General features: G+C 37.0%; 2 protein-coding genes across 2 annotated transcripts; one reads left to right on the forward strand and one right to left on the reverse strand.

The window, feature by feature from the left end:
• LOC133843508 (uncharacterized) lies at positions 1 to 26,720 on the forward strand. Its single transcript, XM_062277107.1, has 8 exons — positions 1 to 340; positions 14,283 to 14,611; positions 17,214 to 17,301; positions 18,509 to 18,594; positions 21,302 to 21,409; positions 23,737 to 23,796; positions 25,414 to 25,485; positions 26,171 to 26,720. Exons 2-8 carry the CDS (start codon positions 14,450 to 14,452, stop codon positions 26,717 to 26,719), a joined length of 1,125 nt encoding a protein of 374 aa, XP_062133091.1. The 5' UTR covers positions 1 to 340; positions 14,283 to 14,449; the 3' UTR covers position 26,720.
• LOC133843509 (uncharacterized) lies at positions 24,001 to 25,105 on the reverse strand. The gene is made up of 3 exons (XM_062277108.1): positions 24,850 to 25,105; positions 24,618 to 24,794; positions 24,001 to 24,378 (listed from the first exon to the last, which is right to left on the reverse strand). Exons 1-3 carry the CDS (start codon positions 25,009 to 25,011, stop codon positions 24,142 to 24,144), a joined length of 576 nt encoding a protein of 191 aa, XP_062133092.1. The 5' UTR covers positions 25,012 to 25,105; the 3' UTR covers positions 24,001 to 24,141.
• Positions 26,721 to 27,756: the final 1,036 nt, after the last annotated feature.

A 27,756-nucleotide genomic window follows, 5' to 3' on the forward strand; every position in this document is an offset into this window, starting at 1 on the left:
TCCGCGTTGCCAATGCAGCAGCAGCAGCAGTTATCGGTGTGACCAGCTCAAGTGTGTGTATCGTTGTTTGTGTGGTTGAAATAGTAGAAGAAATAACGCCAGAAGCAAACAAAAACCGTTGCCTACTTTCGAGCGCCAATTTAAATCGCCAAGCCGAAGGCGAAGCAAAGAGTTTGCCGGTAAAAGTGCATGAATGCGTTTGGCAAAAACAAGTTCTAAAGTATTTTTTGATGATACAAAAAGTGAACTACAAGGTGAAAGGTGAAAGAGCACAGCAAAAAATAAAAAAAGTACAAATAAAAGAAAATTACATTTTTAAATCCAAGCGATAAACATTCGGGTAAGTTGCTTGTGCTCAACCGTTAATTAGTGCTTATGTTTTACAAGCGATTAAGGGAATTAAACAAGACGTTAAATTAAAAGAGTTTAGCATAGGAACAATAACAACTTGAAATATTTAAAAATATGTCTTACTAAAGGCTGTTGCAATTTCACGTTAAAAAAAATAAATGTTGACAACGCTTAATAATAACATATGAAATTATTATTCATCCATCAATTTCAATTATCATTACTAATTAAGTCAGACTTCTTCTCAACAAATATTCCATTATGTTGTACGCTTCTCAGAATCTGCGTGTACTTAATATATGGAGTTCAATCGAAACATAAACTGAATGAAGCCCACGGCTTTAGCGAATAACTGTGCCGCATTCGAGGGAGAGAGAATGCCTAAAACATGTACACAAATCACTCACAAAAATGTTTGTTGACAGAATATTCCCAACGGGCGGCAATTTTACGGCAGTTTGACTTTGCCAGCGGCGCATCCTTTAAAGCCTGCACGTGAAAATGTGAATCGCGTAGGCTTAAGTGAAGCAGTGAAGAAGGAGCAGGAACACAGCGAAGAAAAAATGGCAACGCTCAAGTGGCGCGGCGCTTAACACAAATTAGACGCACTTAATTACAGCGCAAACAGTTGCGGGGAATGGCCATAAAATATGCGATGCAAACACAAAAAGCCACAAAAAATACACACAGACATTTATACTCTTATAGCCGAAGCAGAAAGACAGAAATTAATAGAAAGAGAGTGGAAGTAAGAGTGAGAGTGGGAGAGTCCAAGAGATAGAGAGACGTGCTAGTAGCAGACGCTGCATCAAGAACGTTGGCAACTTTCAATTTCGTTGGAAAACCAAAAGTTGCGGCTTAAAACTCAATTAAACGAATTGCTGAAAAATTTAATTACATTCCAGTTTATACTGTTTTGCTTTTTGGGGAAAACATTTAGCCAACTGTAGAGCAAAAGTTTGCACTCAACTAATTTTCATTTCAAGTGAAAAAACAATTCAGACTGTTTATGAATAAATGCAGAAATAAGATATCAAAGGGGGGACTCATAGAACAATGAGATTGCCATGAGAACATTTCGTTCGAATTAAGGCTATTGACAGCTTGAAAATTTAGTGTTTCAAATGGATTTTGATTGTGGACATCAGCTCAATTAAATTGCGTAGTTATCTGCAACTGTTTGAGATCCTTGAAATCTAAGCGGCGATTACGAAAGTAGCGAAAGCTAAATTTAAATTTAATTTGTAGAAATATTAAATAGTAATTTAATGAGTAATTGTAACAGTTAACAATTATCATGGAAGCCTTACAAAAGTAGAACAATGTAATCAGATTTTGAGGCAAATTTCAGCGAGCATCAAATCAACCCACGCACATTAGCTGGATACAAGTTTTCAAGGCCTCAACCCTTTGGTAAATAGCCGAACGCCCCGTCGACAACAACGGCCATTTCCGCCGTTATTCTGTTATTCCGCTGCTGTTACTTTTTCCATCGTTTTTCCTGCCGCCTCTGGCCACGCTTAGCTGGCAAACAATACGCTCATTAGTTGTCGGAACCGCCTCATTTCGGGGCTGTGGACCTCGATGTAACCGTAACCAAGCCGTTGGCTCAAAGCTCTTGCGAATGCTAAGCAAAGTTTTCTTAATTTCGACGGCGCACACATAAAATAATATTTTTGTTTCTCGAAACTTTGCTGGCAATTAAGTTGTAAGTGCCAGAAACTGGCCTCCAGGCCTCCGACAGTTTGACAATGGGAAGGGAAATGCGAATGGAAATGGGAATGAGAATGGAGTCCAGTCTCGATGAGGCCTAAAATGAAGACATTCATTTTAATTATTTAGAGCCTGGCATTAGCCGCGCTGGCATCAATTCAATGGGCTGCCATTATCAGAGGGATTTCCAGGGGCAAATCATAAAAGTGAAAAGCAATAACTGCTGCACTTGAGCTTAAAGTAAAACTAAAAGTTTTCCACTCGAGTTGTCACACAGCTGTGGGCCAAGTTAAAGTGGCCTGGCCTACTTGAAACTGGTGACAAAGTAACGCAAAATGAATATGCAAATGGCTGAAAGATTGACTGCCACAACTAAGTGGCAAGTAGAAAATGGCAAGTGGAGCAGCACAACAAGTAATACCTCTTTATTTAAGTTTTTCCTGCGGCATAAACTGTTTTGTCATTGGCCTCGAACTGTTGTCAATCCGTTCCGAAACTTTTCAATGCAAATCGTGCCAAAATGCAATCTCCCAACTCTCCAGCGATCATTGTCCGTTGCTCGTGGCACTTGGCACGTTGCAAGTTGCACTTCGCACGCAGTTCTCTGCAACCAATAAAAATGCAAACGCCCGAAAACTTTTCCACTGTTGCACTCTATGCACAATACTCTGAGCTTAGCATGAATATGCATGACCGGCAAATACTCTATAAAACTCTCTTCAACATACACAATTCAGACTCAAGTGTACTTCTTCTTCTGTCGAAATTATTCCATAGAATTCGTTCACCACTCTCACTTACCTCTCTCATTCAAGTTGTCAGCTCGACAGATAAATCCTTTCTTGCTCTGTGTATAAATTGCGCTGTTGATAAAGTTATTTGCATTTATTCAAACGCTCTCTTATCAAAGTACGAGCAGTCTCTTTTAATATAGTACTTGCTAAAGTACCACCTCTAACATTTGCATCCCCCCCCGACAACTCCCTCCATAAAAAAAAGGGAAAATGGAGGGAACTATAGTCTACTTTTGTGCCGGGCGTTCAACAAAAAGGCCGCTCTTGAGTTGTGGGAGCACTTTACAACAATCTGCACTCCACTCAAGTCATAAACATAAAATTCTTGGCAATGAAATGCGAAACAATAAATAATAAAATGAAATGAGAGCACCCAGAAATCAAATACAAATGAAAAATTGTGAAACAAGGCTGAAAGCGGAAAAGTAGATGTAGAAGTAGAAAAAAAAACAAAATAGAATTCGCTATACCAAAAAGGAAATGAAATATTTACGTTCAAAAAGCGAGGCGAGGAAATTACGCATAGTAAATAATGGAAGCCAAATAGATGTGGCAACGGGGCGTATGAGGAATATGCCAATGGTATGAGCAGATGTGGAATTTTCGGTGCGGGGTCCGACTAATTAAAGCCCCCAAGGGGACGGTTTGGTCTATTAGGCAGCATTTTGTCCTTGCTCACCACACGCATAGCCATTAATTTATTTTTATGCTTGGCATAATTTTATTATTATTATTTCTCTTTTTTTTTGTGTGTGTTCTTTTCCTTTTTCCATTACGACTTCGACTTTGGCGATATTTCTTTCTTTCACAGCATTATTGCTGCGGCTAAAACAAAAAGAAAAAACCCAAATAACAGCAACACCAGCAATAACAACAACCAAAGCACAGTCAGACACGCAGAGCGAAACGGCGAGAAAGAGGATCCGAATCCGGATCTGGATTCGATGGAGGCTTTAAGGATGCGCCTTAACCAATACAAAGGCAGGGGGCATTGGTCTGGAAAAAACCAAAAATCTCTCTCCTGGGCATACATTCCCAATCCTCGCATATCCTGCATACTTGCTCCACTCTCTATATATGTGTATACATATTTGTATAGCCCGCTTTAGCGTTGCCATTGCCTTTGACTTTGCCACTGCCTCAGCCTCTTCGACTGCCACTGCCACTGCCAAAGTGCGAGAGCCTCGTTGAGCCATTTGAATACGTATGCATACTTAATTTGGCACGGCTTTGGCTGGCGCCGGAGCCGAGGAGTTGGGCTACCGGGTAGAAAGACGGACGGACTGAGGGACGGAGAGACGGACGGACAGCCGGATCCAGCAATGGCGTACTACATTATTGATTGGATATTTGTGCGGGAATTTAATAAAATATGCAAATTTTTTTGGCAGTCCGCATTCAATTGGAAGCTGATGACGCTTGAGTAGCGGTAACTACCGGTAACAATTCCACATTCAACATTCAACTGCCTTCAAATGAGTTCGGTCAGACAAGACATTCTCCGTCACGATCATTTTTATTGACTACGAAAATGATTTGAAATCACCTCGTAAATTTCTATGATTAAATTGTTTTTAACTGTGTACTTAACAAAACTAATTTGGAATTCTCTCTAATCGATTTAATCTCTTTGACAACTTATTGATTACAAACATTCCAAATTCCTGTGTTATTTGACTACACAATTCGATAATCAAATTTTAGTTAATAAGCAAATAATTAAAGAGTTCGAATAGCACTCATTGAAATTAGATAGCATTGATTTAGCTGTCTGTGCAAGCATTTCAAATTGCATTACCTAAAGTCCTAATTAGCGGGTTATCAAACTTCTCTGCTCACCTCAACCTTTACCCCTTTTGCAAATGCAGCTGCGGTTAATCTGCATTTACATATGTAATTTAATAAACAATGATTAAAATGCATAGATATCATATTCCTATACTCAGAGACTAATATGTTAAGAAGTTATATATGCTCTGGGAATTAAAATATTGAAGGAGTAACTATTTTAATAAATTGATTATAACAATGTATCAAAACAAATTAGATGAACATTTTTTCAAGCTAAATAATCATAGTGGAATGAACTTCAGAACCTTTTAATCAAAAAGAGGATCGCGTCAGTTGTTGAACATTTTACGACTGCATCTGCACGATGTGAAAATTATTTCATTAGAGTTCGAAATGCAGTGTAAGCTGGTCATAAAAGTGAGGCTCCGACGTAGACCTCATTGCTTATGCAGAAGTAATTCCAGTTGGTCTGCGAAATGCCAGAGAAATATGTTAGCTTTTGCATTTATCCGCTTTCATTATCATCCAGTTCAGATGTAAGCCGCATGACTTTCTATGCATAGTCGTAAAAATAAAAGTCGCTCCTGGACAAGGTCATCAAATCGCATGACCAAAAACATTGAACCCGCAATTGTTCACAGCAACATCAAAAGACGCCGACGTCAAATGTCTTCAACAGCTGCCCGAGCGAAAGAAGCGCACACAAAAGCACCGACAATAAAAGGAGATGAGGCTAAAACAAAAACGAACATCACGTGGCCTACATAAAATCAAGCCAACCCAACACTAGTTCAACTTTAATCTGAGGTTGGACTACAAGTTACTCTCTATGCACTCTTTATTTTAAGCGCTCTTCTTCTTAACTTATTATTTCGATAATTGGTTTAAACAGATTAACAAAGTAATCTATGATTAAATGATTATATCTTATTTTACATAATATATTCAAATTTAGAAATATAATAATCAACCCCATTGATATCTTCATTAGAGGGTAGAAAGCCAGCAGATGACGAAGAAAACTTTTTGGCAGACGACTGTTGCCTGCAGCTGCACTGAAACTCTCCCATCTTTCACATCCTGGTGACCATTCCATTCCAATCCAATCCAAGCAAGCCCACTTGACTTCCTCCCAGCACTTAATCAGTCAAATTTTATGCGTTGCGCCAATGAAGAAGCGAAAAGCACTACTGAGTGAAAGAGACAGCAAGAAAGAGAGAGAGAAGTGAGAAATTGCGCTGGAAGCAGCTGTTGACAAGGGGCTTTAATTGCTTTTAGTTTTTGGACGACGGGCACATAATACTATATAAACGTGTTATGGAATTTACGTTGCATGTCTTAAAGCTGACAACCAAAGTTACAACTCAGCGACTGCAATTACACTAAATGGACTTTAATGCGGCATATTCTTCGAGCTGCCTTCCACTCCTCCAACCCGAGACAAAAAAGTGCTGCAAGTCATTTTAGCGGTTGGCAAAAAGTTGCCTACAACTGAACTTTGCATTTGCTTGCCGGCTCAAAAATTCTCTCAACAACCAAGAAGAAAGAGACGCAAGAAAAACAAAAACAGAACAGTGGGAGAGGGAGAGGGAGAGAGCAAGGCTGACGTTAGTTGACAGTTCGTGTTAGGGCCAAAACCTGCCCTATTGTTTGTTCTTCCCCCCTTTTTCGTCACCAGGCTTTTTGCAATTTAGTTTGTGGCAAATTATTTTGGAGCCTCCTCTCTGTCTCCTACTTAGATCTCGGCAGTGGCAGCAATGACAAAGTTTCCCTTGCCACAAAGTTGTTTTTCTTTTTTACTTTTTTGCGGTCTTTTATCCCAACTGGCTGAAGTACACAGAATTTGTGGTTTAATTCGAGGCTAAGATGAATTTGATTTGGATGCCTGAAAGTGGCAGGTAATTTAAGCTTCATCGAATGAAAAATTATTCACCTAAGATAGATATACTTCTTTAGTATCTCTGTAGTATAGCTTGCTAAATAACTGCCAAGCATGAGAGCAATTTCCGACATATACCAATTAGCATGAGTCATCTTTTTAGCGCATTTAACGCTCATCCTTACAAATTGTATTTGGCTGAGGAATTAAACCTCTCTTTTATGACTCATGAAAATGTTTAGAAGTCAGCCGAAAATGCTTTTCATCAGCTTTCAGCAGAGAGTTGCGGCCTTGGCTTTCGACCTATTTTAATGCTGATTTATGTCAACCGCAGGATAAAGTTTACCTAACCTTGGATGATCTGGCTGACGCTTTAGATAAATATGCATAAATCCTAGATGCGTGCCCCATAAAAGTCTGTGATTAAATGAAACCATTTATTAAGTAGGTAAAGACAATGCTGCCACGACACCTTAAACCACAGTCAGCCGCCTTTCGCCTCTCGCTGGGCATAAAACAATTTCTTTAAAAGTCACGAGCAGAACACGCAGACTTATGACAATGCACGCTAAATGCCAAGACACCTTTCAGCCCCATTGCCACAGACTCCCTTTCGACCTGCCCCCGTTCCACAATTTTCCACCGACAAGGGCAAGTAAACACAAACAAATTTTTAAATTTGTAAACACGCAGCAAACGAGCCACGCGGTAGCTGAAGAAGGTAACGAATTCCGACCCGAAAAACCAACTGAGTCCCAAGCCACTTGACAGACGATGCCGCACACCTGTGTAAGTTCGTGTATGTGTGTGAGTGTGTGCGAGTGTGTGTGTGTGCGTGACGTAGTGTGTCTGTTTGCTATACGCGTTCGTAACAGGAAATCCGACAATTTTTGAGTTTTTCGCATGAGCCAAATAAAATAAACAACAAGCTGAGCTGCGTTGCGTTTGTGTACTCGTAGTTTGCCAAATCGCATTCCAGAATACACAATTCAATATTATTTGTATTTGTATTTGTATAAAAAAAAAAACTAGAAATCAAATTGCATTTCCATAAATTATTATTTATTTGGTTTATTTGCACTAAGCTAATTTGCTTATATCAAAATAAACGTACTTAGTACTCCATGTGTAAATTATTCAATAATCATGCAATTAATTAAAAACTAGTATTGATTTAATGGGTACTTTAGATTTCATCAATATAAAATATTCAATTAAACTTTATACAAATAAATCGATTTATCTTTTGAGGTTCGGAATAATTTCCTTTTATTTAAACTACCGTTTTATTTAACTTTACTTATTTCTCTTCATTTTATTGCAATATTTTTACTTTGAGAAGAAAAAGTAAAGCTTAACTAATTTAATATTTTTCCTTTATGATTTTATTTGTAAATTTACATATTTCAAATACGATTTTTCGTCGTCTAATAGCTAACTAAAATCAAAAAATGTTATATCTAAACATTTTTTAAATTTACCAAAAAGTATAATAAAACATGCATTAATATATAAATATATATATAAACCTAATGTTATGAGAAATGTACAAAATTGTTAAGAGAAAGGTATTCTAAAACTTAATGCGTCTTGTCTAAGCCGTAAAAAAACAAAAGTGTTGAAATTTCATGTATCAAAGCTCAAGCGGTAACGACATATAATCAAAATGTATGCGATTTCTTGGAGCACTTTTGATTAGGCACAAAACACACAGCCCAACCCGCCCACAAAGATGACGCCCATTTGGGCGTTTAATGGCACACTCGGCGTATGCGTAATATTCCCTGCTCATATGCCACGCATATTTGCATAATTTGTCTGCCAGCCTGTACACACGCAGACCCACAACCACACACAAGCACACACGCAGAGTGTAACACACATTCAAGCACATTGCCATCATTTAGCCAGGCGAGCTGTCTGAGTTAGTAAATTGCACATACGCCCCGTATGCCATCGCATTTGGGTTTTGGGCTTGGGTTTAGCACTAAGTGGTAAGGCAAAGGTAAAAGGCATTGTTAGAACACGGTTGAGCTTATTTCACGGCGAGCACTGAGAATGGAATAGAGAAAGAGAAGTAGATGGAAAACAGAAGCGAAGGAGGTCGACGTTAAGTGTCTGTTGCAATGTTAGACGCGCACTTGCTGACAAATTGAGCCTGATGTGCGCAAAAAGGTCTAGGAAATGAATAGAGCTGCTAGACTGGGCCAAATTGCTTTGTGATGCAGCGGCAACAGGTACTTAGACACAGCTAAGAAGGCGAAGAGATAGTCAACAAAGTGAATTCATGCTCAGGTTTCTGAATCGATTTAAATGAATTTATTTGGCTGGACACTCAAGGCGATTTATTCCATTTCCCTTTCATCGGTCGATTAATAATCTCTGTGATCTGTCCATTCTCGACTCATCCTGCACACTCATTAATAAATGCTGACAACAGCAGCTGCCGTTTAACTGCAGAAACATTAACTTGGCTAAAGAACTTCATTATGTAGTATGTGCTTCGGTGGGTGGAGGGACTAATAAATCTACAGAATTGGCTACCTTTTGACTGTGGCCTAACACAAGCGAACCGAGCCAAAACAATGAATCATAATGCGGCCCCCCAAAATGGTAAACACCTTCAAGTCAAAGACAAAAGGCGGCAATGGCAGCCGCAATACGCATACGCCCCGTGTTGCCTGCCCAACCTGGGAGGCATGCTCCAAGCTAACTGATAATGTTATGGCGTGTCGACAAAAGCAAGCAATAAAGCGTAGCATAAATTAGCCAAATAAGCAAGCGGCTAACAAACAAAGCCAAACGCAACACAAAACTTTAATGTTTGCTAGGCAAATACGCACACACAAACAAACAAATACACAAAAAGTCAGGGCAAGGACAAGGCCTGAGGGCAGGACAAGAAGTAAAGTTTGGGGCCCAGTTTTGTTGCCACAACTTGCGTAACACGCTTGTTATTGTTATTAACGTTGATGTTGCTGTTGTTATTGTTGTGGTTTTTGTCTGTGTTACATTATTATAAAAATGTAACACACAGCACAACACAGCATAAAGCATAAACCATAACCGAAACAAAGGGCAATAATGAAATGTCTTTATGTGGCGATTATCTGTACATAACCCGGCCCAATGTGCAATTAACTGGCATGCGGTTTTTCGCCTCAAGGGTTCGCAAAACGAATATCAGCTGAAATATGCCATTAATGCATATATGTATATATGTATTTATTTATTATTTGCGTGGCTGACTTTTCAAATGGTTGCCAATGGCAACTGTAGCTGTATCTCTCTACTTTAAGCTTGCATTTCAATTGTGCGTAAAGAAAAACGCAAAAGTTCCTCATTAATCTTGGCTGCCTTATTAACTTAAGCTTCGCATCTCTTACATCTTCATAAGCCGCTTTATTCATTTTGTGCCTACTACAAAGTCACCATTTCTTTCTTCTTCTTTTTTTTGCCTACATTTCTCACTTTAATTCAATGTCGCCTTTGCCTTCGCCTTCGACTTTAAGTCTGGCGACCCATCTGAGCATTTTCCTTTTAATTTTAAAAATTATTTCATACATTCATATCAAAGCTCATCAAATTGTGCGCCCAGCAACAAAGTTAATAACATCAAGTCAAGTTTGTTCAAGCCGGAAATAGTCCAACAAGGAGAACAACAAAACGACTCTCTGCCGCCTCTGGTTGTCGATGATGTGTCCTGGCTGGCAGCTGGCCAATGTTTATCCAACTATCTCTGGTTCTGTGGCTATTCCAGATTGGCCTAGAGTTGGGTTTGGTTTTTTTTTCTTTTTTTGGGTTCTTAGTTTTGGGCTTTGGGCTTTTCTCTGAGTTTGTTTGCCATTTTTAAGCTGAACTGTAAATGAGATTTTGCACATTTGCTATGAGCTCATCTTTCTTGCTCTCTTGCCGTCTTTCCACCTCCGCTTTGCCTATTGCCCCTTAGCTTTCAAATAGTAATTTGTGACCGGCCCCTCAAAAACCCTGATGACTGCCTCTGACTGAGTAATAATCAACTGACTGTCGAACAGCTCCAATAGCTAGTCCACAAATTTTGCGTATATCCAAAGAAAAGAAAAAAAATAAATTACGGAACATTCGGTTTCAGCAAAATTGATAAAAAGAGATACAATTTGCTTGATAACATATCCAGCTGCTAAGGAGAAGAAACGAAGAGCGAAACAAACAATATTTTAACTGTTCTCGATCATTAACAAAAAGAAGTTTGTTAATTTTCAATTATTCATGTAGAAATTTATAAGAAAACTTTCCTTAAGTTGGCTGACTTAGCCAACTTTAAATTTCTACTTTTGTTTAAGCATACACAAATTGTTTAACTTCTGCGCAAATAGTTCTTAACTCCGCTTTCAACTCAAATTTTAAGTTTAAAATTTGTGGCTTCTACTTTATCGTCTTATTCAATTCGTTTTATAAGAAAATAACTTCCCTAAAGTCGAATTGCCGGCTGCATCTATAATCAAAACATCTACAAGCATTCACATAATAAACGCGCTTGAATTCACTATCTTCTCACTTTCAATTTGGCACACTTAAAGATATTCGATGCACTGCGAAAGTGGCAATCGATTTTAATGCTATTTTTCGCACTGCCACTCAATGGCACTTTGGTTCCCAAAGTTAATGCTGAACATCAGTATCTGATGCTGATGCTGACGCTGACGCTGACGCTGCTACGGATAAAAGCAAGCGAAAGTTTCAATTGACGTGCGAGCAGACAACCCGTGATATTTGTTGTCGGGTGAATCATGCGTATGCTTAATTAATGATGGGCCACAGGATTGTCAGTTTTTTGACAAATATCGCCAGATATTTGTGGGGCCTACCACAAGGCACTTAATCAACGCCAGACAAATCTCTAAGATGCTTTCAATTAGTTGGCGCTTAAGTAATTATGTCTAATGCAAAAACTTCTGACATATGATTGATGGCAAAGCCGTGTTAAGAACTAATTGGCAAGCAAAGCATTTAGTAGGGTAAAATGTGGCATGTCTCCGAGAGAGACTCTTTAGCTCAGTCCGAGGTATGTGCGCAGTGCAAGGACACGTTTCTTTACCTCACACGCTCTGATGGTCAGACTCAAAAGAACGGCCAACAAGCTACACATACTGAATCCCATTCACAATGTAAAATGTTTACAGTGTCATAAAATATCAGCAGCAAATGCGAAACCAAAACAAACAATGGCAAGCGCTGAAAGTAAAACAAATAAGAAAATGCCAGCACAGCTTACACGGCAAAAATGATCAGGTGAATATGAAAGGGCTGCGAATACTCTTACCACAAAAATGGCACATTCAGGCCAAGGATATGTCTTAACTTATTGCACTCGAAAAGAAAGAATAAACATGAAACAAATTCCAAATGCCAGCCAGAGTGCTGAAGCACTTTGCAGTTGAGATATGCAGCATTTTTTGCTTTGTTTTAATTGAAATTAAATTATTATTTGCACTCACTGCATGCCAACTTGAATAAGAGTCTCAAGATTGCTAGCCATAAAATCCGGTTGAGTGCAACAGCAGCAACAGCAACCGAAGCAACCGAAGCAAACGAAGCAACAGAAGCAACAGAAGCAACAGCAGAGAATGCTGAGCATGCTCTCGCACATTTGCGGTTATGCAGCTTGAAGGGTTTTTGTGTAGCTTTTGAATGGGGTTTGGCCTTAGAGTCAAGTTGCAAATGCATATTGCAAACATCAAGAGCTTTCATATCAGCCAACTCGTCTGCCTCAAATACAATGTGCCAGTGCACTCCCCTCGCACACATCACTCCGCTTTATTCTACGCTCTATACGCAGTCGAGTGTCGCAAACACACAGAAAGTGAAAGAGAAAGAGACGAGCACATATAAAAAATCAATAAAAAATATCGCATTACACACTTTGCCTGCTTTGTTTTCGGTTTCAGTTCGGTCGTTGTTTTTTTTTCTCTCGTCCCTTTTTTTGTTTGTGTCAATTTCGATTTTGGCGGCCATGCTGGCGTATGATTGATTTCGGGAGGCGCGCATACACAGAGGCACTCGCTCGACTAAAGTCCTCCCGCTGCTGTTGCATAACTAAAGGCGCCACGAGTCGACACAAATTGCAATCGCTGCGTTGACATGTAGCAAGCAACACGGAACAGCTGCCATATCAAAGCGGTTCACGAATTCCTAGTCAACAAATTCAATTCAATAAGCGCTCTAACATGGCCTGCATCAATTTTGCGTTCCACTTTTTGTATACCCTCGACACGTTAAGAGTACCAATCAAGGGTATTATCAGCTGTTACACTGAAGCCATGTATTTATTTCGTTGTGATTCTCTTGTGTATATTTTTCTCTATTTTCAATCGAGAGCATCAAAGAGTCGATAAGAGTTTTTTATGTCTTTTTTTTTGTTGCATGATACCTGCAAGCATTGACTTTATCCATGTCTGTGCTTGCCACATGCATGAATGTGGGCGATGTGCGGAGGAGGGGGCGTGGCATAAGCTGATCAGAGAATCTATACATGGCAATGGTTTGTTCCCTGTATCGCAACACGAAATGACTTTTGTGTGTTGCTGTTGTTGGACTGTTTCTAAGCGTATTAGTGTGCATGGAAAGATGGTTTTGAATGGGGCCTGGGGAGGGACACAAAAAAAGGTACGCAAATTGAATAAATGCCGCAAATATTGTATAAGAGACGTTTGCTGAAATTGTTTCTATCAATTATTTATTTTGTTGTCAAGCTAAATACTTCTCCATTTGCATAAAACAACATTCAACTCTAGCGAAATTTGGATTTTCTCTTATTGCCCACTGTGCCTCGAGGAAATGTACGTTAAAGGCAGAAGGAGGCATATTCAACCCTTTAAAGTATATATATTCGATATTGATATGACTGTCTGTCCGTCTGTGTGTCCGTCCGAATGAATACCTAGATTTTAGAGACTATTACAGGTGGAATGAAATAAGAAGCGCAATTTTGAAGGTATGCATATAATAAATATAGTATTTATGAATCTTTTAATTTTTGTATGCGATCGGATAAAAATTATGGAAGTTATTTAAGAAAAACTTTTGTATTGGTTGAGAATCTGGTATATATACTGTGGGGTACTATATCAATATACCAAATTTAATCGATGATAAATTTTTTAGTATTTCTTGTAATAAATTACTTCTCTATTATACCTTTATTCAAAATAAGTGCCGGGTATCAAACAGTCGAGCACACTCGACTGTAGTTTTTTTACGTGTTATAGATAAAAAAAAAATGTAAAGAACACTTTTCTCATCAAAAATGATCTCAATTAAAAGCTTCATTAATAATGTTTGAACGCTTGTTAAAGCCTTTCGCAGTACGGATTGATTGAGCCATGAAGCAATAACTCAATATGTCCAACTTTCACATATGTATATGTATAAAATATGAACAGCATTTAATACGGGCTTAAACAGCTTAAGTGCTCAAGCGAGAAATGCAGCAAAAATTCCAACAATTCGAAGCATTTCACATGAAAATATTTACAACAAATACGAGTATGTGTATGCATATAGAATGAAGTAGATGCAGCAAATTGTTGAGGCAACTGAGAGCAACATATGGGGAAATAAAATGCTTGTTGTTGTGCAAGATTGATTGAATTAGAGAGAGAGAGAAGTAGAAATCACGAGAGCACACACAACAAAAAATGCAGAGCAATAAATGAAAAGTCCATTTAAATGCAATGATTTAACGCAAATTTGAATTTTATCTTTAATTTTTGCAGGCCAACAGAATACACAGAGAGAACCAGTGAAAGAGTCGCCTTCAATGGATGTTTTTGCGTCGCTAGCTCAACAACAACAACAACGACAACAGCGACAACAAGGACGCAAGCAACAATAAGTGCGGACAACAAGAGCAACAACTGGTCCTCGTCATGTTGTCAACGTAATGAAAACGAAACACAAAACTTGCATTTCGGTTGCCACAGCGAGCAGTGAAAAAATGAAGTCCGTCATCCTTTATCCATATGGACCGCTAACTGGTGGCACTCGCTGCTGTCGCATGTTGCATGCCAAAAATTTGGCCATAACAAGTGCAATTTACACAATTGTAAGTGCAACGAGTCCAACAGTTCTCCTCTCCTCTCCCCCTTCTGCCTGCATTCTGCATTTGTTATTAAGTTGTAGTTGCACATTGTTTGTTTTTGAATGAGTGCCTCCCGTCCCACGGGTGGTATGCGCAATGTCGCTGCAAACTGCTACCATTGTTTCGCCCAACCCAACCATTATCGCGTTGCCGTCGCCTCCGGTTCGGTCCGGTCCTTTATGGTCCTCTAGTAATTATGTCGTAATTAATACAAGTGTCGCGACAAGCGAACATTTTTATAGCATTTTTTCCTTTCATTTGCAACGCGAATGTTTAAACCTCATTATCATGTCCTGTACGAAGTCGGGTTCTTTTTATTTAGTGAATGACCTGACCACAATTTTCTAAAAAGCAAACCACAAAAGCAATACAAAAGTACGATTAAAAAGTGCACACACTTTATTTAGTTAAAATAAAATAAACAAAAATGCTTTTGCATGCAAAAATACACAATGAAATAGCTAAAAAAAAAGAGTAAATAATTTGATTACAAAAGAGCTTTGCAAAGATAGAAAAATAAATTGCAAAATTTAAGAATTGAAAATTGCTTGCAAAAATAGTTTAATATAGAAACAGGTATAAAAAATGTATGCAGTTTATTAAATTTTAATAACTGAAAAAGAAAAATTAATTTGCTTGCCAAAATTACCTCAAAAATTAGATAAACATAGAAGAAGATTAAAAAAATAGACAAACATTATTTCGAATACAAAAATTATATATAAAAATAAAGAAAAATTATCATGTGTAATTAAAATGCAAAAATACAAATAAAAAATATATAAAGTTTATTAACATTTATAAAGAAAAATAAGGAAAATAGAATAAATGGTATATTTTGCACTCTATGGTATATTTGGAATGTATGGTATGGTATTATATCGATATTCCAAGTATACCATTTGGTATATTTTTAATATTTTTGTGGTATATTAAATAGATGGCGGGTATCTCACAGTCGAGCATACTCGACTGTAGCTTTTTTACTTGTTAGTTAGTAAAAATGAATATCAAAGAATTTCAAAAGATATTTGGTAGCCAATGGTTCCGTGCAAATGAAAATTAATTGTTGTCTAGCACAATCTACAGTTTCTACTGCATTATTTTTTCGTAGTGAGGCTTAAGTTAAGATATTCAAGTTTATGGCATTCCGATGGAGTGTTATGGAGAGCACAACAGAGCAGAGCAGTAGCAACTTCTTTGTGCTCATCTGTTGCCCCATATAAATTACAATTACATGTCGCTCATTATGGCTTATAATTTATGTTAATGGCCGAATCGTGCTCAGGATTTTTATACCCGCTACCCATAGGGTAGAAGGGTATTATAACTTTGTGCCGGCAGGAAATGTATGTAACAGGTAGAAGGAGGCATCTCCGACCCTATAAAGTATATATATTCTTGATCAGCGTCAACAGCCGAGACGATATAGCCATGTCCGTCTGTCCGTCTGTCCGTCTGTCCGTCTGTCCGTCTGTGTGTCTGTCCGTCTGTCCGTATGAACACCTAGATCTCAGAGACTATAAGAGATAGAGCTATAATTTTTTTTTTCGACAGCATTTGTTATGTTTGCACGCAGATCAAGTTTGTTTCAAATTTTTGCCACGCCCACTTCCGCCCCCGCAAATCAAAAAAAATCGAATAACAAGCGTAATTTTAAAGCTAGAATTGCGAATTTTGGTATATACAATAACTACTATAGTAGTTATGATTCCTGAAAATTTGGTTGCGATCAGATAAAAATTGTCGAAGTTATTAAAGAAATACTTTTGTATGGGCAAAAACGCCTACTCAGTAGGGGTCTGAGTTGCTTTGGGTGACAATCTGGTATATTGTGCCGTCTATGGTATATTTTGAATGCGGTACTATGTCGATATACCAAATATACCATTTGGTATATTTTTAGTATTTTTGCAGTATATTCGGTATATTTTGAGAAAATACCGCAAAATATGTTTCTTTTATTAAAAATGGGTAGCGGGTATCTCACAGTCGAGTACACTCGACTGTAGCTTTCTTACTTGTTATACTTACGCCTGAATGTACTCTTGTACTCTCTTGTACTTGAATGGGAGCAACAACTTGCCACAATTGCCGTAGCGACTGCAACAAATTATGTGCATGCAACTGGCAAAGTTAACTTGGATTTGTTTTTCGCCCTCAGTTTCTGTTGTTGCCATTTTTTGTTTCTTTTTTTTGATACTCGTATCTGGCTGCAATTAGTGCCACGTTTTATTGTTGCAAAGAGACACTTGAGTGAGTTGGCAACGAGAAGGCTACGTGTTTAGCATGAATGCAAAGCCCAAGTACACTTACCCCCAATGAGGCAGAGTTTGAGAGTAATAAATGTGCTCAGCGAGTGCAAAATTTCGCATTTAATTAGGTGAGGTGCCGCATTTATGTTTTGCTCTGCCAATGAGTTAATGCCTGCTTAAAGTAAAAACGTGTTTCATTCGGATATCAAAGAGAATACGACGATACGATACCATTTTACATGCGGTTGCACGTTGCGTATGCGTGATATGTGTTTTAATAAACCATTTAATAAGCCATTCTTTCGCTTTAGAACATTTCACTGCTAATTGTCTTGATATACTCGTGGCGCATCAATGTGAACATGCATAAATCTGCCGACCTGCAGGACGTCTACTACGGTAAGCATAAACCTCATAAATACTTATAAGCAATTAAGCATACGCAGAGACACACACACACACACATACAGGCTTTGAGCAAATACTCTGGACAGCAATAAACTGAACATCAGCATAATAAACAAGACATTTTAATAAATAAATAATACGTAGACAGCATTGCGGCTGTCACACTTGCAACTTAATAAAGCACATTCCATTTCAAAGCAAGCAGACGAACATTGCGTTAAACTGCTAGACTATAAAATACTCTGGATATTCAGTAAGCGTAAACGAGTTACCTAAAGAGGAGAAGGGTATTATAAATTTAAGCGTACAAAAATTATATGTAACAGAAGGAGGTATTACAGACCCTGCCATTTATATATGGGTAATTCTCTGGCGAAAAATGTCACATGAGACGCAGTGAAAGAAACATCAACTGAAACAATTTTAAAAATAAGTAAAGGTTGTTCTTGTAGCTCTGGATTAGAAACAGAAATAAGAAATACAGAAATACAAATACAGAAATAATTCTGTGAAGTATAGAAAGAAATATATTAAGTATACCTAAAAAAACAAATTAATTAAGTTTAGGAAGTTTTTCTGTTTTACGATTAAATATATTAATTCGATAATTTTTTGATTCTCGTACAAATTCCTTTTTTTGACAAACACCTAGCTATCAAAGACTACATGAAATAGAGCAACAATTTTTACAAAAAAATATATATGTATATGGTACACTTTTGGAATAGTAATTAATATTAAAGCACTGTTCAATTTTTATTTAGCACAGTCTAACACATTCGACTGTAGCTCCAATCTGATTTTATAACTACTAAGCATGGTATCCAGGGTATTCCTTGAACTGCTATTTAAACAACTACAGGTATAATAGATAACATGCTACCAAAAATGTTTTTTCTAATCTACACAGTCGAGTCAGTATTTATTTTAAAATAACAGCAGTCATTTCTTTTCATATATTTCCAATGCTCAAAGAGTTAAATTGTTTGGGTAAAAGAACATTGCTAAAAGAAACATGTTTAAATTTTCCAGTTGAAAAATATGTGTATTTATCATATTTGCAGCTTCTGCAGAATTTGTGGGAATAATTTCTTTGTAATTTATGGCAAAAATGGGAATTCCTGTTGATACAAAACGCACTCCTAATGGCTTTTGAATTGTTACTAATTTTATACGTTTACGTGTTTGTGTTTTGCAGGTGTGCAAATTGCATATTTTGCCATAATTGGCACACAAATGTCGATGATATTGCTCAGCATTGTGTTGATATTTGGCATATGTCGGGTAAGTCTCATTCACTGTTTGGTTAAGAGCTTTTTTGGGGCATTTCACAAAATTCAACAAAAGGTTGACAAGCAAACAGATTTCCCTAACACACACACACACATACACACTCACACACAACCTCACATTTACATATACATACATATGACGCATGTGCCTAAATTATGCGAATTTTTGGGGAACTGTAACTCGAACTCTGGACTGAACTGTTTACCAGACCCTGGCAAATAAAGCGCATTCAAATGTAAATTACGAACCAGTCCGGCCAGCTATATATGGTAGGCGGAGCTCATATCCGACACGCCTCCCCTATTCACTCACTGCTGCATCGAATGATATTTGAAAAACAATGGTAACAACTAGAGGTCATTAGTGAATTTGCTGAAAGTCAAATGCCCTTTTTGCGACGGAACCAGAAACAAATAAATCTTTTTCTGACCAAAACGTTCCGTTTCAATATTTGAGTTGATACATTATTTATGTGGGAGCAGCTAGATGAAAAAGTTGTTAGTTAATAAAGGTCGTTGATCATTTCATTTCTTACATTATTAATGATTTAAAAAATATAATAAGATATTAAACTATAAGTTATAGAAAAAACGTGAATAGACTTAAACCACATATGAAGCATAGTTTGCTTGAGGAATGTGTTAGTCGATGGGTTGAAATTCTAAATAAAGATGAACCCCGTGATGAACTCTTCATGTTCTAAGCTTCAACAAATGCAAATATGTTGTTACTTCAAATGGACCGACTGGCATATTTGGAAGGGTTGTCAAAAAAAAAATAGAAAAATGACAAGGACAGCTACAACAGCAACAACAAAATGACATTCGCAGTGGCTGAAAATGTAGACAATTTGTCACACAATTGGGTATGAAGATCCATCTGTCGGTTTAGCTAAGCATGAGGATGAGGTTGGAGTTGAAACTGACGACTGCCGGCGACACATGACAAAGATTACGGCCAGGCAGGAAAGAGAACATTGCGTAGCGCTTTGTGTGGAATTTTTTAATTTCGACCCAACAACAAATAGAACAGAACAGCAAAAGCAGCCCAAAACAACGGCGATGACAACGATACAGTTGCCGCCCCCGAAAAGTATGCTACAATTATTTGAGTACGACTGTATGCGTGTGTGGAAGTGTGTGCATGTGTGTGTATGGGAGTGTGAGAGAGTGTGAGAGTATGCCATTTGTTGAGCAAATGAATTGCAGTTTGTTTTTAGACGCCAGCAGCTGATGCGCTTAAATATTACATTGGAAAGTGGCCTTAATTAGAGCTGCCAACGTATTTTGAAATACAATGCAACAATTTTGTTTGCCAACAATGCTATTCAATGTGCAGCTGCGTGAAGAGAACTAAATTAAAAACAACAACATGATGTGTACTCTACGGAAACAACAATTACTTGATGTTTTTATATGCCAATAAGTTAATTATTCGAAAATCAGTTTGTATATATTTATTTATGCAACATTTTAATTTATTTAATTCAACAATAAACAATCAGTGTTGATGTGGCAAAATGTAAATAGCAATTATTGTTAAGCGCATGAAAATAAAATATGTGTGTATTAAAAATTGCAATGAAGTCAACACAAAATTCGCTTGTGTATAAACTAAAATTTTTGCAAGCGCTCTTTTGTTAAATAATGCTAATTGCATTATTTAATTATTACCAAAGAATGTTTGCTTTTATCGAAAAGTTCGTAATTACATTAGGATTTAGTTATCGACAGAAAACATTAAACAATTGGATAATAATTTTGTTCAATAAACAAATTAACTCGTTATATTATAAAATTAGGAAATAATAATGAATTGAATTGAATTCAATTAAACTATTAGTAATGTTGATCTGATTATCGCAATAATATTAAAGTAAGGTAGAAAAATTAAACCTAATAAAATAAAAACATAAATAAATGAAAAGAAAATGAAATAGTTTATTTAATATCATTATATTATAAAATTAGGAAATAATAATGAATTGAATGAATTTAAATTTATAAATTTAAATTAATGAACAGAATTTAAGTTCAATGATGTTGACTTTCGAAATGATTTAAAAGTTTTTTACACTTGTAGCGGTAGGATTACCAAAATAAATAAAATATAAACATGAAAGCCATTTTCATTCAACAAGCTATTTTATTTACCTAGACTAAACCAATTAAATGAATATAAACTATGCAATTTACAAACTGCAACATCGACATTACAATTTAAACGCAATAAGGTTATGAAACATTTTTGGTCTACAAATTACTGCGCAAAATATGTGGTTAAAACTGTCAGCAGCAGCTGCCCACAAAAAAAAAAACGAAATAAAAACCGAAAAACGCCACACGCGAAAAAGCGCCAAAAATCCAATCAGAGGTTTTGCGCCATTGCAAGATAAATTACAGCACACACACACAGAAACACACGCAGGCCCACACAATCACACACACACACACACTCACAGCTGCATGGTCTCACATGGCACATAAAATATTTTATATAGTGGCAGCGAGCAAATCAATGCCAACAATTTGATTCCCAGCCAAAGGTGTGCGAATGGTTTTTGTGGGCAGCCTCCTTCCATTCCCTTCTCCCCCGCCCACGCCCCCACATTTACCTTATTGTCGAAGTGAAAATGTTCTAAGAGCGATATAATATTGTGTTTCACCGGTTTTTTGTGTTTTTGGTTTGATTCTCACAGGAAAACCCTGGCCTAATTGTACCCTGGATAATTGGCTATATTACGTTTATGGCCTTGGAAGCTGTCGCCATGGTTTACTCGAATGTTCTGCGTGATCATGTGAATAAGGTAAGTGAGAATCCTTTCGGGGGGGGCGGGCAACGCTCTACATCGTCGACAGGTTGGGGAATTTAGAGCGCCAGCCAAACGCTTTTAATGCATATTTAAGATGCTTTTTTCGCCAAGGGCGATCCATTAATTTAATGAAAGGCAACCCACTCTTGTCCTTCGTGAAAGTAGTCTCAATCCCCCAGACTTTGCACATAACTCCACGAAAGCTTTGGCGCAGCGGGAGCTGCTGGTGAGTGATATCAATAAGAGTTGTTGAATGCCGCGTTGGCATAAATCAATTGGAGGCAAAAGCAAAGCAAGACACAAAGATCTGGCAAAACAAACAAATAAATTACAAAGGCCCAGGCACTAGGAAACAAACAACAATAACGAGTTCAACAACTGCAGCAACAACAACAATAACAACAACAGCAACAACAAGAGGCAAATCCGTTACATATGTAAAAGTTGGTTCTTTTTATGCTAAAATCAAACAAAGGATTTAGGTTATGCTCGGTTGCTGGCGACAGTTGAATGCGCTGCAAAGCACAGACAATGAAATTGAAATGTAAACACAAACACCAAGCATATGCTATGCTAGAAGTAGAAAAGAGTAGGAGAGAGAGAGCTAGCGAGGGAGAAGCTACGATAAATTGAAAATGGTAAATGGGAAATAGTGTTTGAGCAGCAACAGACCAATTTATTTTTGCTTCAACTCAGGGGGAGAAGCATTTGATTAGAATAATAAATACATGGCAAACACTATATATTCACTTCACTTAATCAGTGTGCATGTCAAATAATTGGTTGGGAAACATGCTTGGAATGAGGCAAATCAAATACGCTCTGGATAGTTATCTAATTTGCAAAACTATTTGATTGGAATAATGAAAGAGGAAGCTGTCATGCAAATCTTTTAATCAGTGTACCTATCAAACAATATCTGCACAACTGACTACATTTTCCAATTGTAATTTAGCATTGCAAAAACGATTCAGTGAAAAGGTTCAGTTCAGTTCATTTGAGTAAATATCAATTAAGCACAAAGCTAAGAAAGTTCCTCATCCTCATTTGTCAGTGTTTAAAACTTTGTTTGTAATTTTAAGAAATAAATAGCAAAGTTATCTTACAAGTTAGAAAATGAGCTGAAATTAAATTGTTCGCTACAAAAAGTACGAAAAGTTTAAATAACTTTCCCGTAAGCTTGAGCAAAATAAATAAATATAAATTTAAAATTAATTTTTTGCTTTACCTTTGGCTCTAAAACTTTTTAAAGTGTCCAATGCAATTGAGATAGCAGCTAATTGTTGTAAAAAAAAAAGCTTTTAATTTTGTTCTTAAGCCTTAAGTATCTAATAGCTAGTGGTTCGTACCTATTTACTAAACCTCATTTAAAAATCCCAAAGTGGAATTCTTTCTGATGAGGAAGCTAAAGTACCTGCTTTGCCTAATGAAGCGTATATAGTTGAGCAAAAAAAGGAAAAAAACTCAAGAGTCCGTCGCCTGCAAAGCGTCGACGGCGGCAGCAGCAAAAGCGGCGGCATAGCACAAAGCTGACAACACACACACACACACATGCAGTTCATTCACTTGCTCTCAAACGCTCTCTCCAGTTAACATTGCCCCGCTCTTCTTCCAGTTTATTCTCCCACTCACTCTATCCCGCTCACTCTTTTTAACTGCCTCTCTTCCATACTTAAAGCACTGCCAGAGGCATATTACACACATGCACTCACACTCACTTACACTCACACACACAGACAAATAGATACTGTGACTTGTACTTTTTTTTCCATGCCATTTTGTCTGCCCCTCGTCGGCTTCCCCTGCCACAATTTATATTTGTCTCCAACATTTGTTTTTGCGGCTTTCTCTATTACGAACGTGCTGCGAGGCTCATGTTCCTGTTCCCTGCGTTGTTGTTGTTGTTGTTCTTGCTCCTGTTGTTGTCGCTGCTGTCTGTTTGTTGTTTTTTTCTACCAAAACGTTACAAAATTGTCGCCTCATGCATAATTTATTGCAATTGTAGAGGTAAAAATTCATGTTTTTTGCGCTCTGTTCGCCGGTACACAAAAAAACTTTCACAGTGGGTGGCATTTTATTTTTGTTCACTCTCTCTTTCTCTTTGGGGTTTTTATGTTCTGTCGTCTGCCTTGTCCGTTTCACTTTTGTTACGCCTTCTATTGTTGTTGTTATTGCATTTTTCAGACTAGCCGTTTACATATTTTTACCTGGACACCTGGAGTCTCAGTTACAAATAGCTTTCATATAAATAATATTCATTTTTGCGATAGTATAAATTTAATGAAATTAAATTGTTACATGTTTTCTCTTCCATATTGCAGCAATTCGATGCCATGTGTAAAGCCGAGGTTGCGTTTTTTATCGCTCGTGCTTTTATCAATGTAAGTAGAAAGTGAATTTGTATGTTTGATTTATTGTGTTTTGTGAATGTGCCTTGCGTGTCTGACGTCAAATATTAAAGCATTGCATTATTTATAGAACTATTTGGTGATTTCATAATAAATGTGAAAAGCTGCTAAGAGGTAATAGCCCATAACAAAAATAAGCAGTAAAGTTTAGAGTTATAAATGAGTAATGAAAACGAATTGACTTTATTAGCTTAACTCTATTTAATGTAAATAAAAACAAAATTAAACACTCTAAAATTTATAAAATATGCATATCCACTTGATAAACTTTCTCTACTTTTTAAATTACTCATTAAAAAAATTTTAATTATCGCTGGGTTATTTTAATTCAGTAGGAAGTTCAATAGCATCCAAACTTGGCGACAGCTGCTTCTCATAATTAAGCTTGCAGTAATAGACAAATTTAGTGATCAGAGTATGCATGAAAAGTTCATTGATTAGAAAGTGTTTCCAGTCTAAACAGCCCTTTACTGAATCAATTAAAAATTTCGCTATATAGACGACCATGAGTAAGTACTGATAAGTCAGCCAAGGCCACATGAATTTAGGCGAAACCTGTAGGAAAAAATAACAATCACATTTTAACGAAATATATAAGTTGCGAAATCAGAAATAGCACTAACTTTTGTTTTTATTTTCCTTAGCTGAACTAATTATTTATATATTATTTTGGTATATAATTTTATTATCTTTTAATGCAACAAAAGTGAAATTAAGTGTTCTATTAATGAGATTCTATTAACGAAAGAACTTTTGAATCTAGTGCTATTTCTTATTTCAAATATCAAACTTACATTAATAGCAGCATAGCTCAGAAAAACCCAAAAATGCAGTTGTGCCAATCGATTAATCGTGCGCACAAATCGTGCATATTCAGGAGAAATTAAAGGATAGTTATCATTTTGCCACAGAGTCAGCGGCATGAAGCTTCTCTTGCTATAAGATCTTACGGTAAAGAATAGAGCATCCACCTTTTAAATAATTATATACCAATATTAATAATATACAATTTTTCTAAATACTTACCACCCCGTAGATACACAATCCAATCAGTATAGTGCGTAATGTGAAAAAATAGCTGTCATCACGTTTGGGAATCTCCATTATTTGATCGCACAATTCTCCCTTGAGGCCATAATGACGAGCCAATAAACAAAATTGCTTATTAAACGATTTTAGCTTGAACATTGCAAAACTTTTACTTGAAAAAGTTTTAATGTTTTGCTATAAAAAATTTAAAAGTTGTTGTGTATTGTGATTAAAATCTCCGGTGAACTGAAATGTTATCAACAGTTAATTCTTTTTACGTATGAGTGATTTTTATTGATAATGTCAATAAAACTGCCATTAAATTGTACATATCTTTTATCTATGGCTATGTTTGGCATTTGATACATAATCTATTTACTACTCAAATCCATTAACGTCTGTGTTATTAGGAAATATGTTATTAATTGCGCATCAATCACAAGTGCATTCGATTCAATGAATTGTGATTTGTGAATGACAGTGTGTGTGTGTCTGAGTGCTTTTGTGAATTGCATTTATGCATTATCAATAACAATTTTGCACTTTGCTAAATCAAAACAGGTTCTTGCCATGTGGGGCGTGCTGCGCTTCTACAATCTGGTACGTTCAGGAATTACATGGCGCGGACCAGAGGTGAGTTAATGACAAATAAAATAAAAGCACTGAAAATATATATTTAAGCAATTAAAAAAGATGTATCCTTTAAGTAATCTACGCTCAAATTAATAATATTAAATGAGTAGTCAAATAGTCTGAATAAAAAACTACTGTTATTAAATTCGTCCTTAAATGACAAGAATATTCTTTGTATTTGCTAATATTAAATTTTGTTATTAGATTTATTTTTCTTTAATTTAAAGTATAGAGTTATATATAAATGTAAAGTAAATACTATCAAAGCTTTCAGTATGTCCAAAAAGTGCAACTTATCGTCACAGTCTCTAATTTCCTGACTCTATATCTTGGACAGAAAACAAAATAAATATATATATTTAAAAGATATATTAAGGATAGTGTATTTCAAATAACTTAGTTAATGACTTTTCTGTACTAAAACTAAATAGAACATCAACTACAGACATCAAAAGCAAACTCTCATTCAAATAATGAATGAATGTAATGATTATTGTGAATTTATGAAAATGTTGGTAGATTTTCAAAAATATGAAACAAAATTATAAATTGTTTACTTCTTTGTCGTATTTTATTAATAAATAAATAATTTAAAGTCTTTTAAAAAATATTCATGTTAAACTTATAAATCCTTATCATTATCTCCTTCTCATTTCTTGCCTTCCTTCTCTTCTCCTCTGTTCAGGCCAAAACTGCCATCTTTGCTCCGATGTACAAGAGCGTAAGCACTCACAGCAAATCCTCGCCAGCGCATCTCGAGAGCAAGAGATCGAAGCGACAGCGACGCTACAGTGTTGAGGTGGAAAGCGGTTGCTGTGCCATCTTTGACTTTGACTTTGACTACGACGAGGAAGATGACGACGATGCAGATGAAGATGCCGTTGGCTACGATTATGATGACTACTACGATTACTATGACGATGAGGATGAGCAGCAACTGGAGCTGGAGCAGCAGGATGATGCCGATTGCAGCATGCTGGGCGCCAGAGTGCACAAGGCGCGAACACGCAGTGCCACACTGAAGGTCAAGGGTCAGCGAGGTCAGCGTCAACGCACCAATAACAATATACGCAGTGTACTGATAAACAAAAGACACAACAAGTACAAGATCAGCAGACCACAGACGCAGCTGGAGGTGATCAATGAGTCGGAGCGAAGTGCGGGCAGCGGCAGCGATGAGAATGACTCGCTGCTGGTGGCCTATGACAGCAGCTCGTCGCTGGCGTCGGTTTGACATTGGCCGCCATGCCACAATGGAGCTGCAACAAATGGGCGCGGGAGTCACACTGCCACGTCACCCACCGACGACGACGGGAGCGGGAGCGGCGGAGGAAGCGGAGAAAGTGGCGACGACAGTGATGTCAGCAGCAACAGCAACAGCAGCGGGAGCGGGAGCGAGGACGATAATCCGCGACAGCGTCTGCAGACTGGAACGCGACTCCGGGGCAAATGTTGTGGTCAACGTCAGCGTAAACGTCGACGTTCACTGCGACGCGTCTACTGCGCTGTGAATCTCTCCATAATGGGTCTCCTGGTTGCCGTGGAGATCTATGCCCAAGTCGCTATATTTCTGTAGATATCAGTCTATAGTTATCGTACCCTTAAGCATGCTGTAAAAGAGGAAATAGAAATGCAAAAATCGCAAATGAACTGACGAAACTTTCAAAGAAATCGAAAGACGGCTTTGAAAAGTATAAAAAAATCACAATATCAGCAAAAATTTGCATATTCTTATTCTTTCCTTAAAAATAAATTCTATAAATGATGCAAGATACTTTACAAAAAGAATCTAGAGAAAATAAATCAAATCTGTTAGATATTGGTAATGTTTCTCCTTTAACAATACATGTATTTAAGAAGTGGAATAGAATCTATCTAAAGAATGTTCTTTTCTCAAACTGATCTGACGTATGACCAGCTGAAAAAGCTCATAGTTAAAAATGTTCGATAAAATGATTAACAAATTACGATATACAAGATTGGTGTACATAAAGTAAGGAATATGTTTAGTTAAACTTTCAAATATGTGGACAAAAACTGGATCAAATAAAAAGTATAATAAACAGGGAACAGAGCCGCAAAAAAGATATAGAAAATACAAAACATTCTAAAAGAAACATATTGTAAATTGCAATGAAAAAAATTAAAAAGTTTCTCTTTCTTTCTTCAGAAGAATTGAACAACTTGATATAGCTACAACTGAAAAAGAAAGATAAGCATAAAGTCAGCCATAAGAGTTAATCGTATGTCAGATAAGATCTCTCTGTAATA

This window comes from Drosophila sulfurigaster, chromosome 3 (genome assembly GCF_023558435.1).
Source record: "Drosophila sulfurigaster albostrigata strain 15112-1811.04 chromosome 3, ASM2355843v2, whole genome shotgun sequence".
NCBI classification, from domain to species: domain Eukaryota; kingdom Metazoa; phylum Arthropoda; class Insecta; order Diptera; family Drosophilidae; genus Drosophila; species Drosophila sulfurigaster.

Excerpts from the sequence above, each read along its gene's own strand:
- LOC133843508 (XM_062277107.1), top strand. The coding sequence starts at position 14,450 with ATGAAAACGAAACACAAAACTTGCATTTCGGTTGCCACAGCGAGCAGT. Across the intron at positions 14,612-17,213 it reads CAAGTGCAATTTACACAATT|AACATTTCACTGCTAATTGT; the intron begins GTAAGTGCAACG and ends CTTTCGCTTTAG. Across the intron at positions 17,302-18,508 it reads CCTGCAGGACGTCTACTACG|GTGTGCAAATTGCATATTTT; the intron begins GTAAGCATAAAC and ends TGTGTTTTGCAG.
- LOC133843509 (XM_062277108.1), bottom strand. The coding sequence starts at position 25,011 with ATGTTCAAGCTAAAATCGTTTAATAAGCAATTTTGTTTATTGGCTCGT. Across the intron at positions 24,795-24,849 it reads GATTGTGTATCTACGGGGTG|GTGGATGCTCTATTCTTTAC; the intron begins GTAAGTATTTAG and ends ATTATTTAAAAG. Across the intron at positions 24,379-24,617 it reads TGAGCTATGCTGCTATTAAT|GTTTCGCCTAAATTCATGTG; the intron begins GTAAGTTTGATA and ends TTTTTCCTACAG.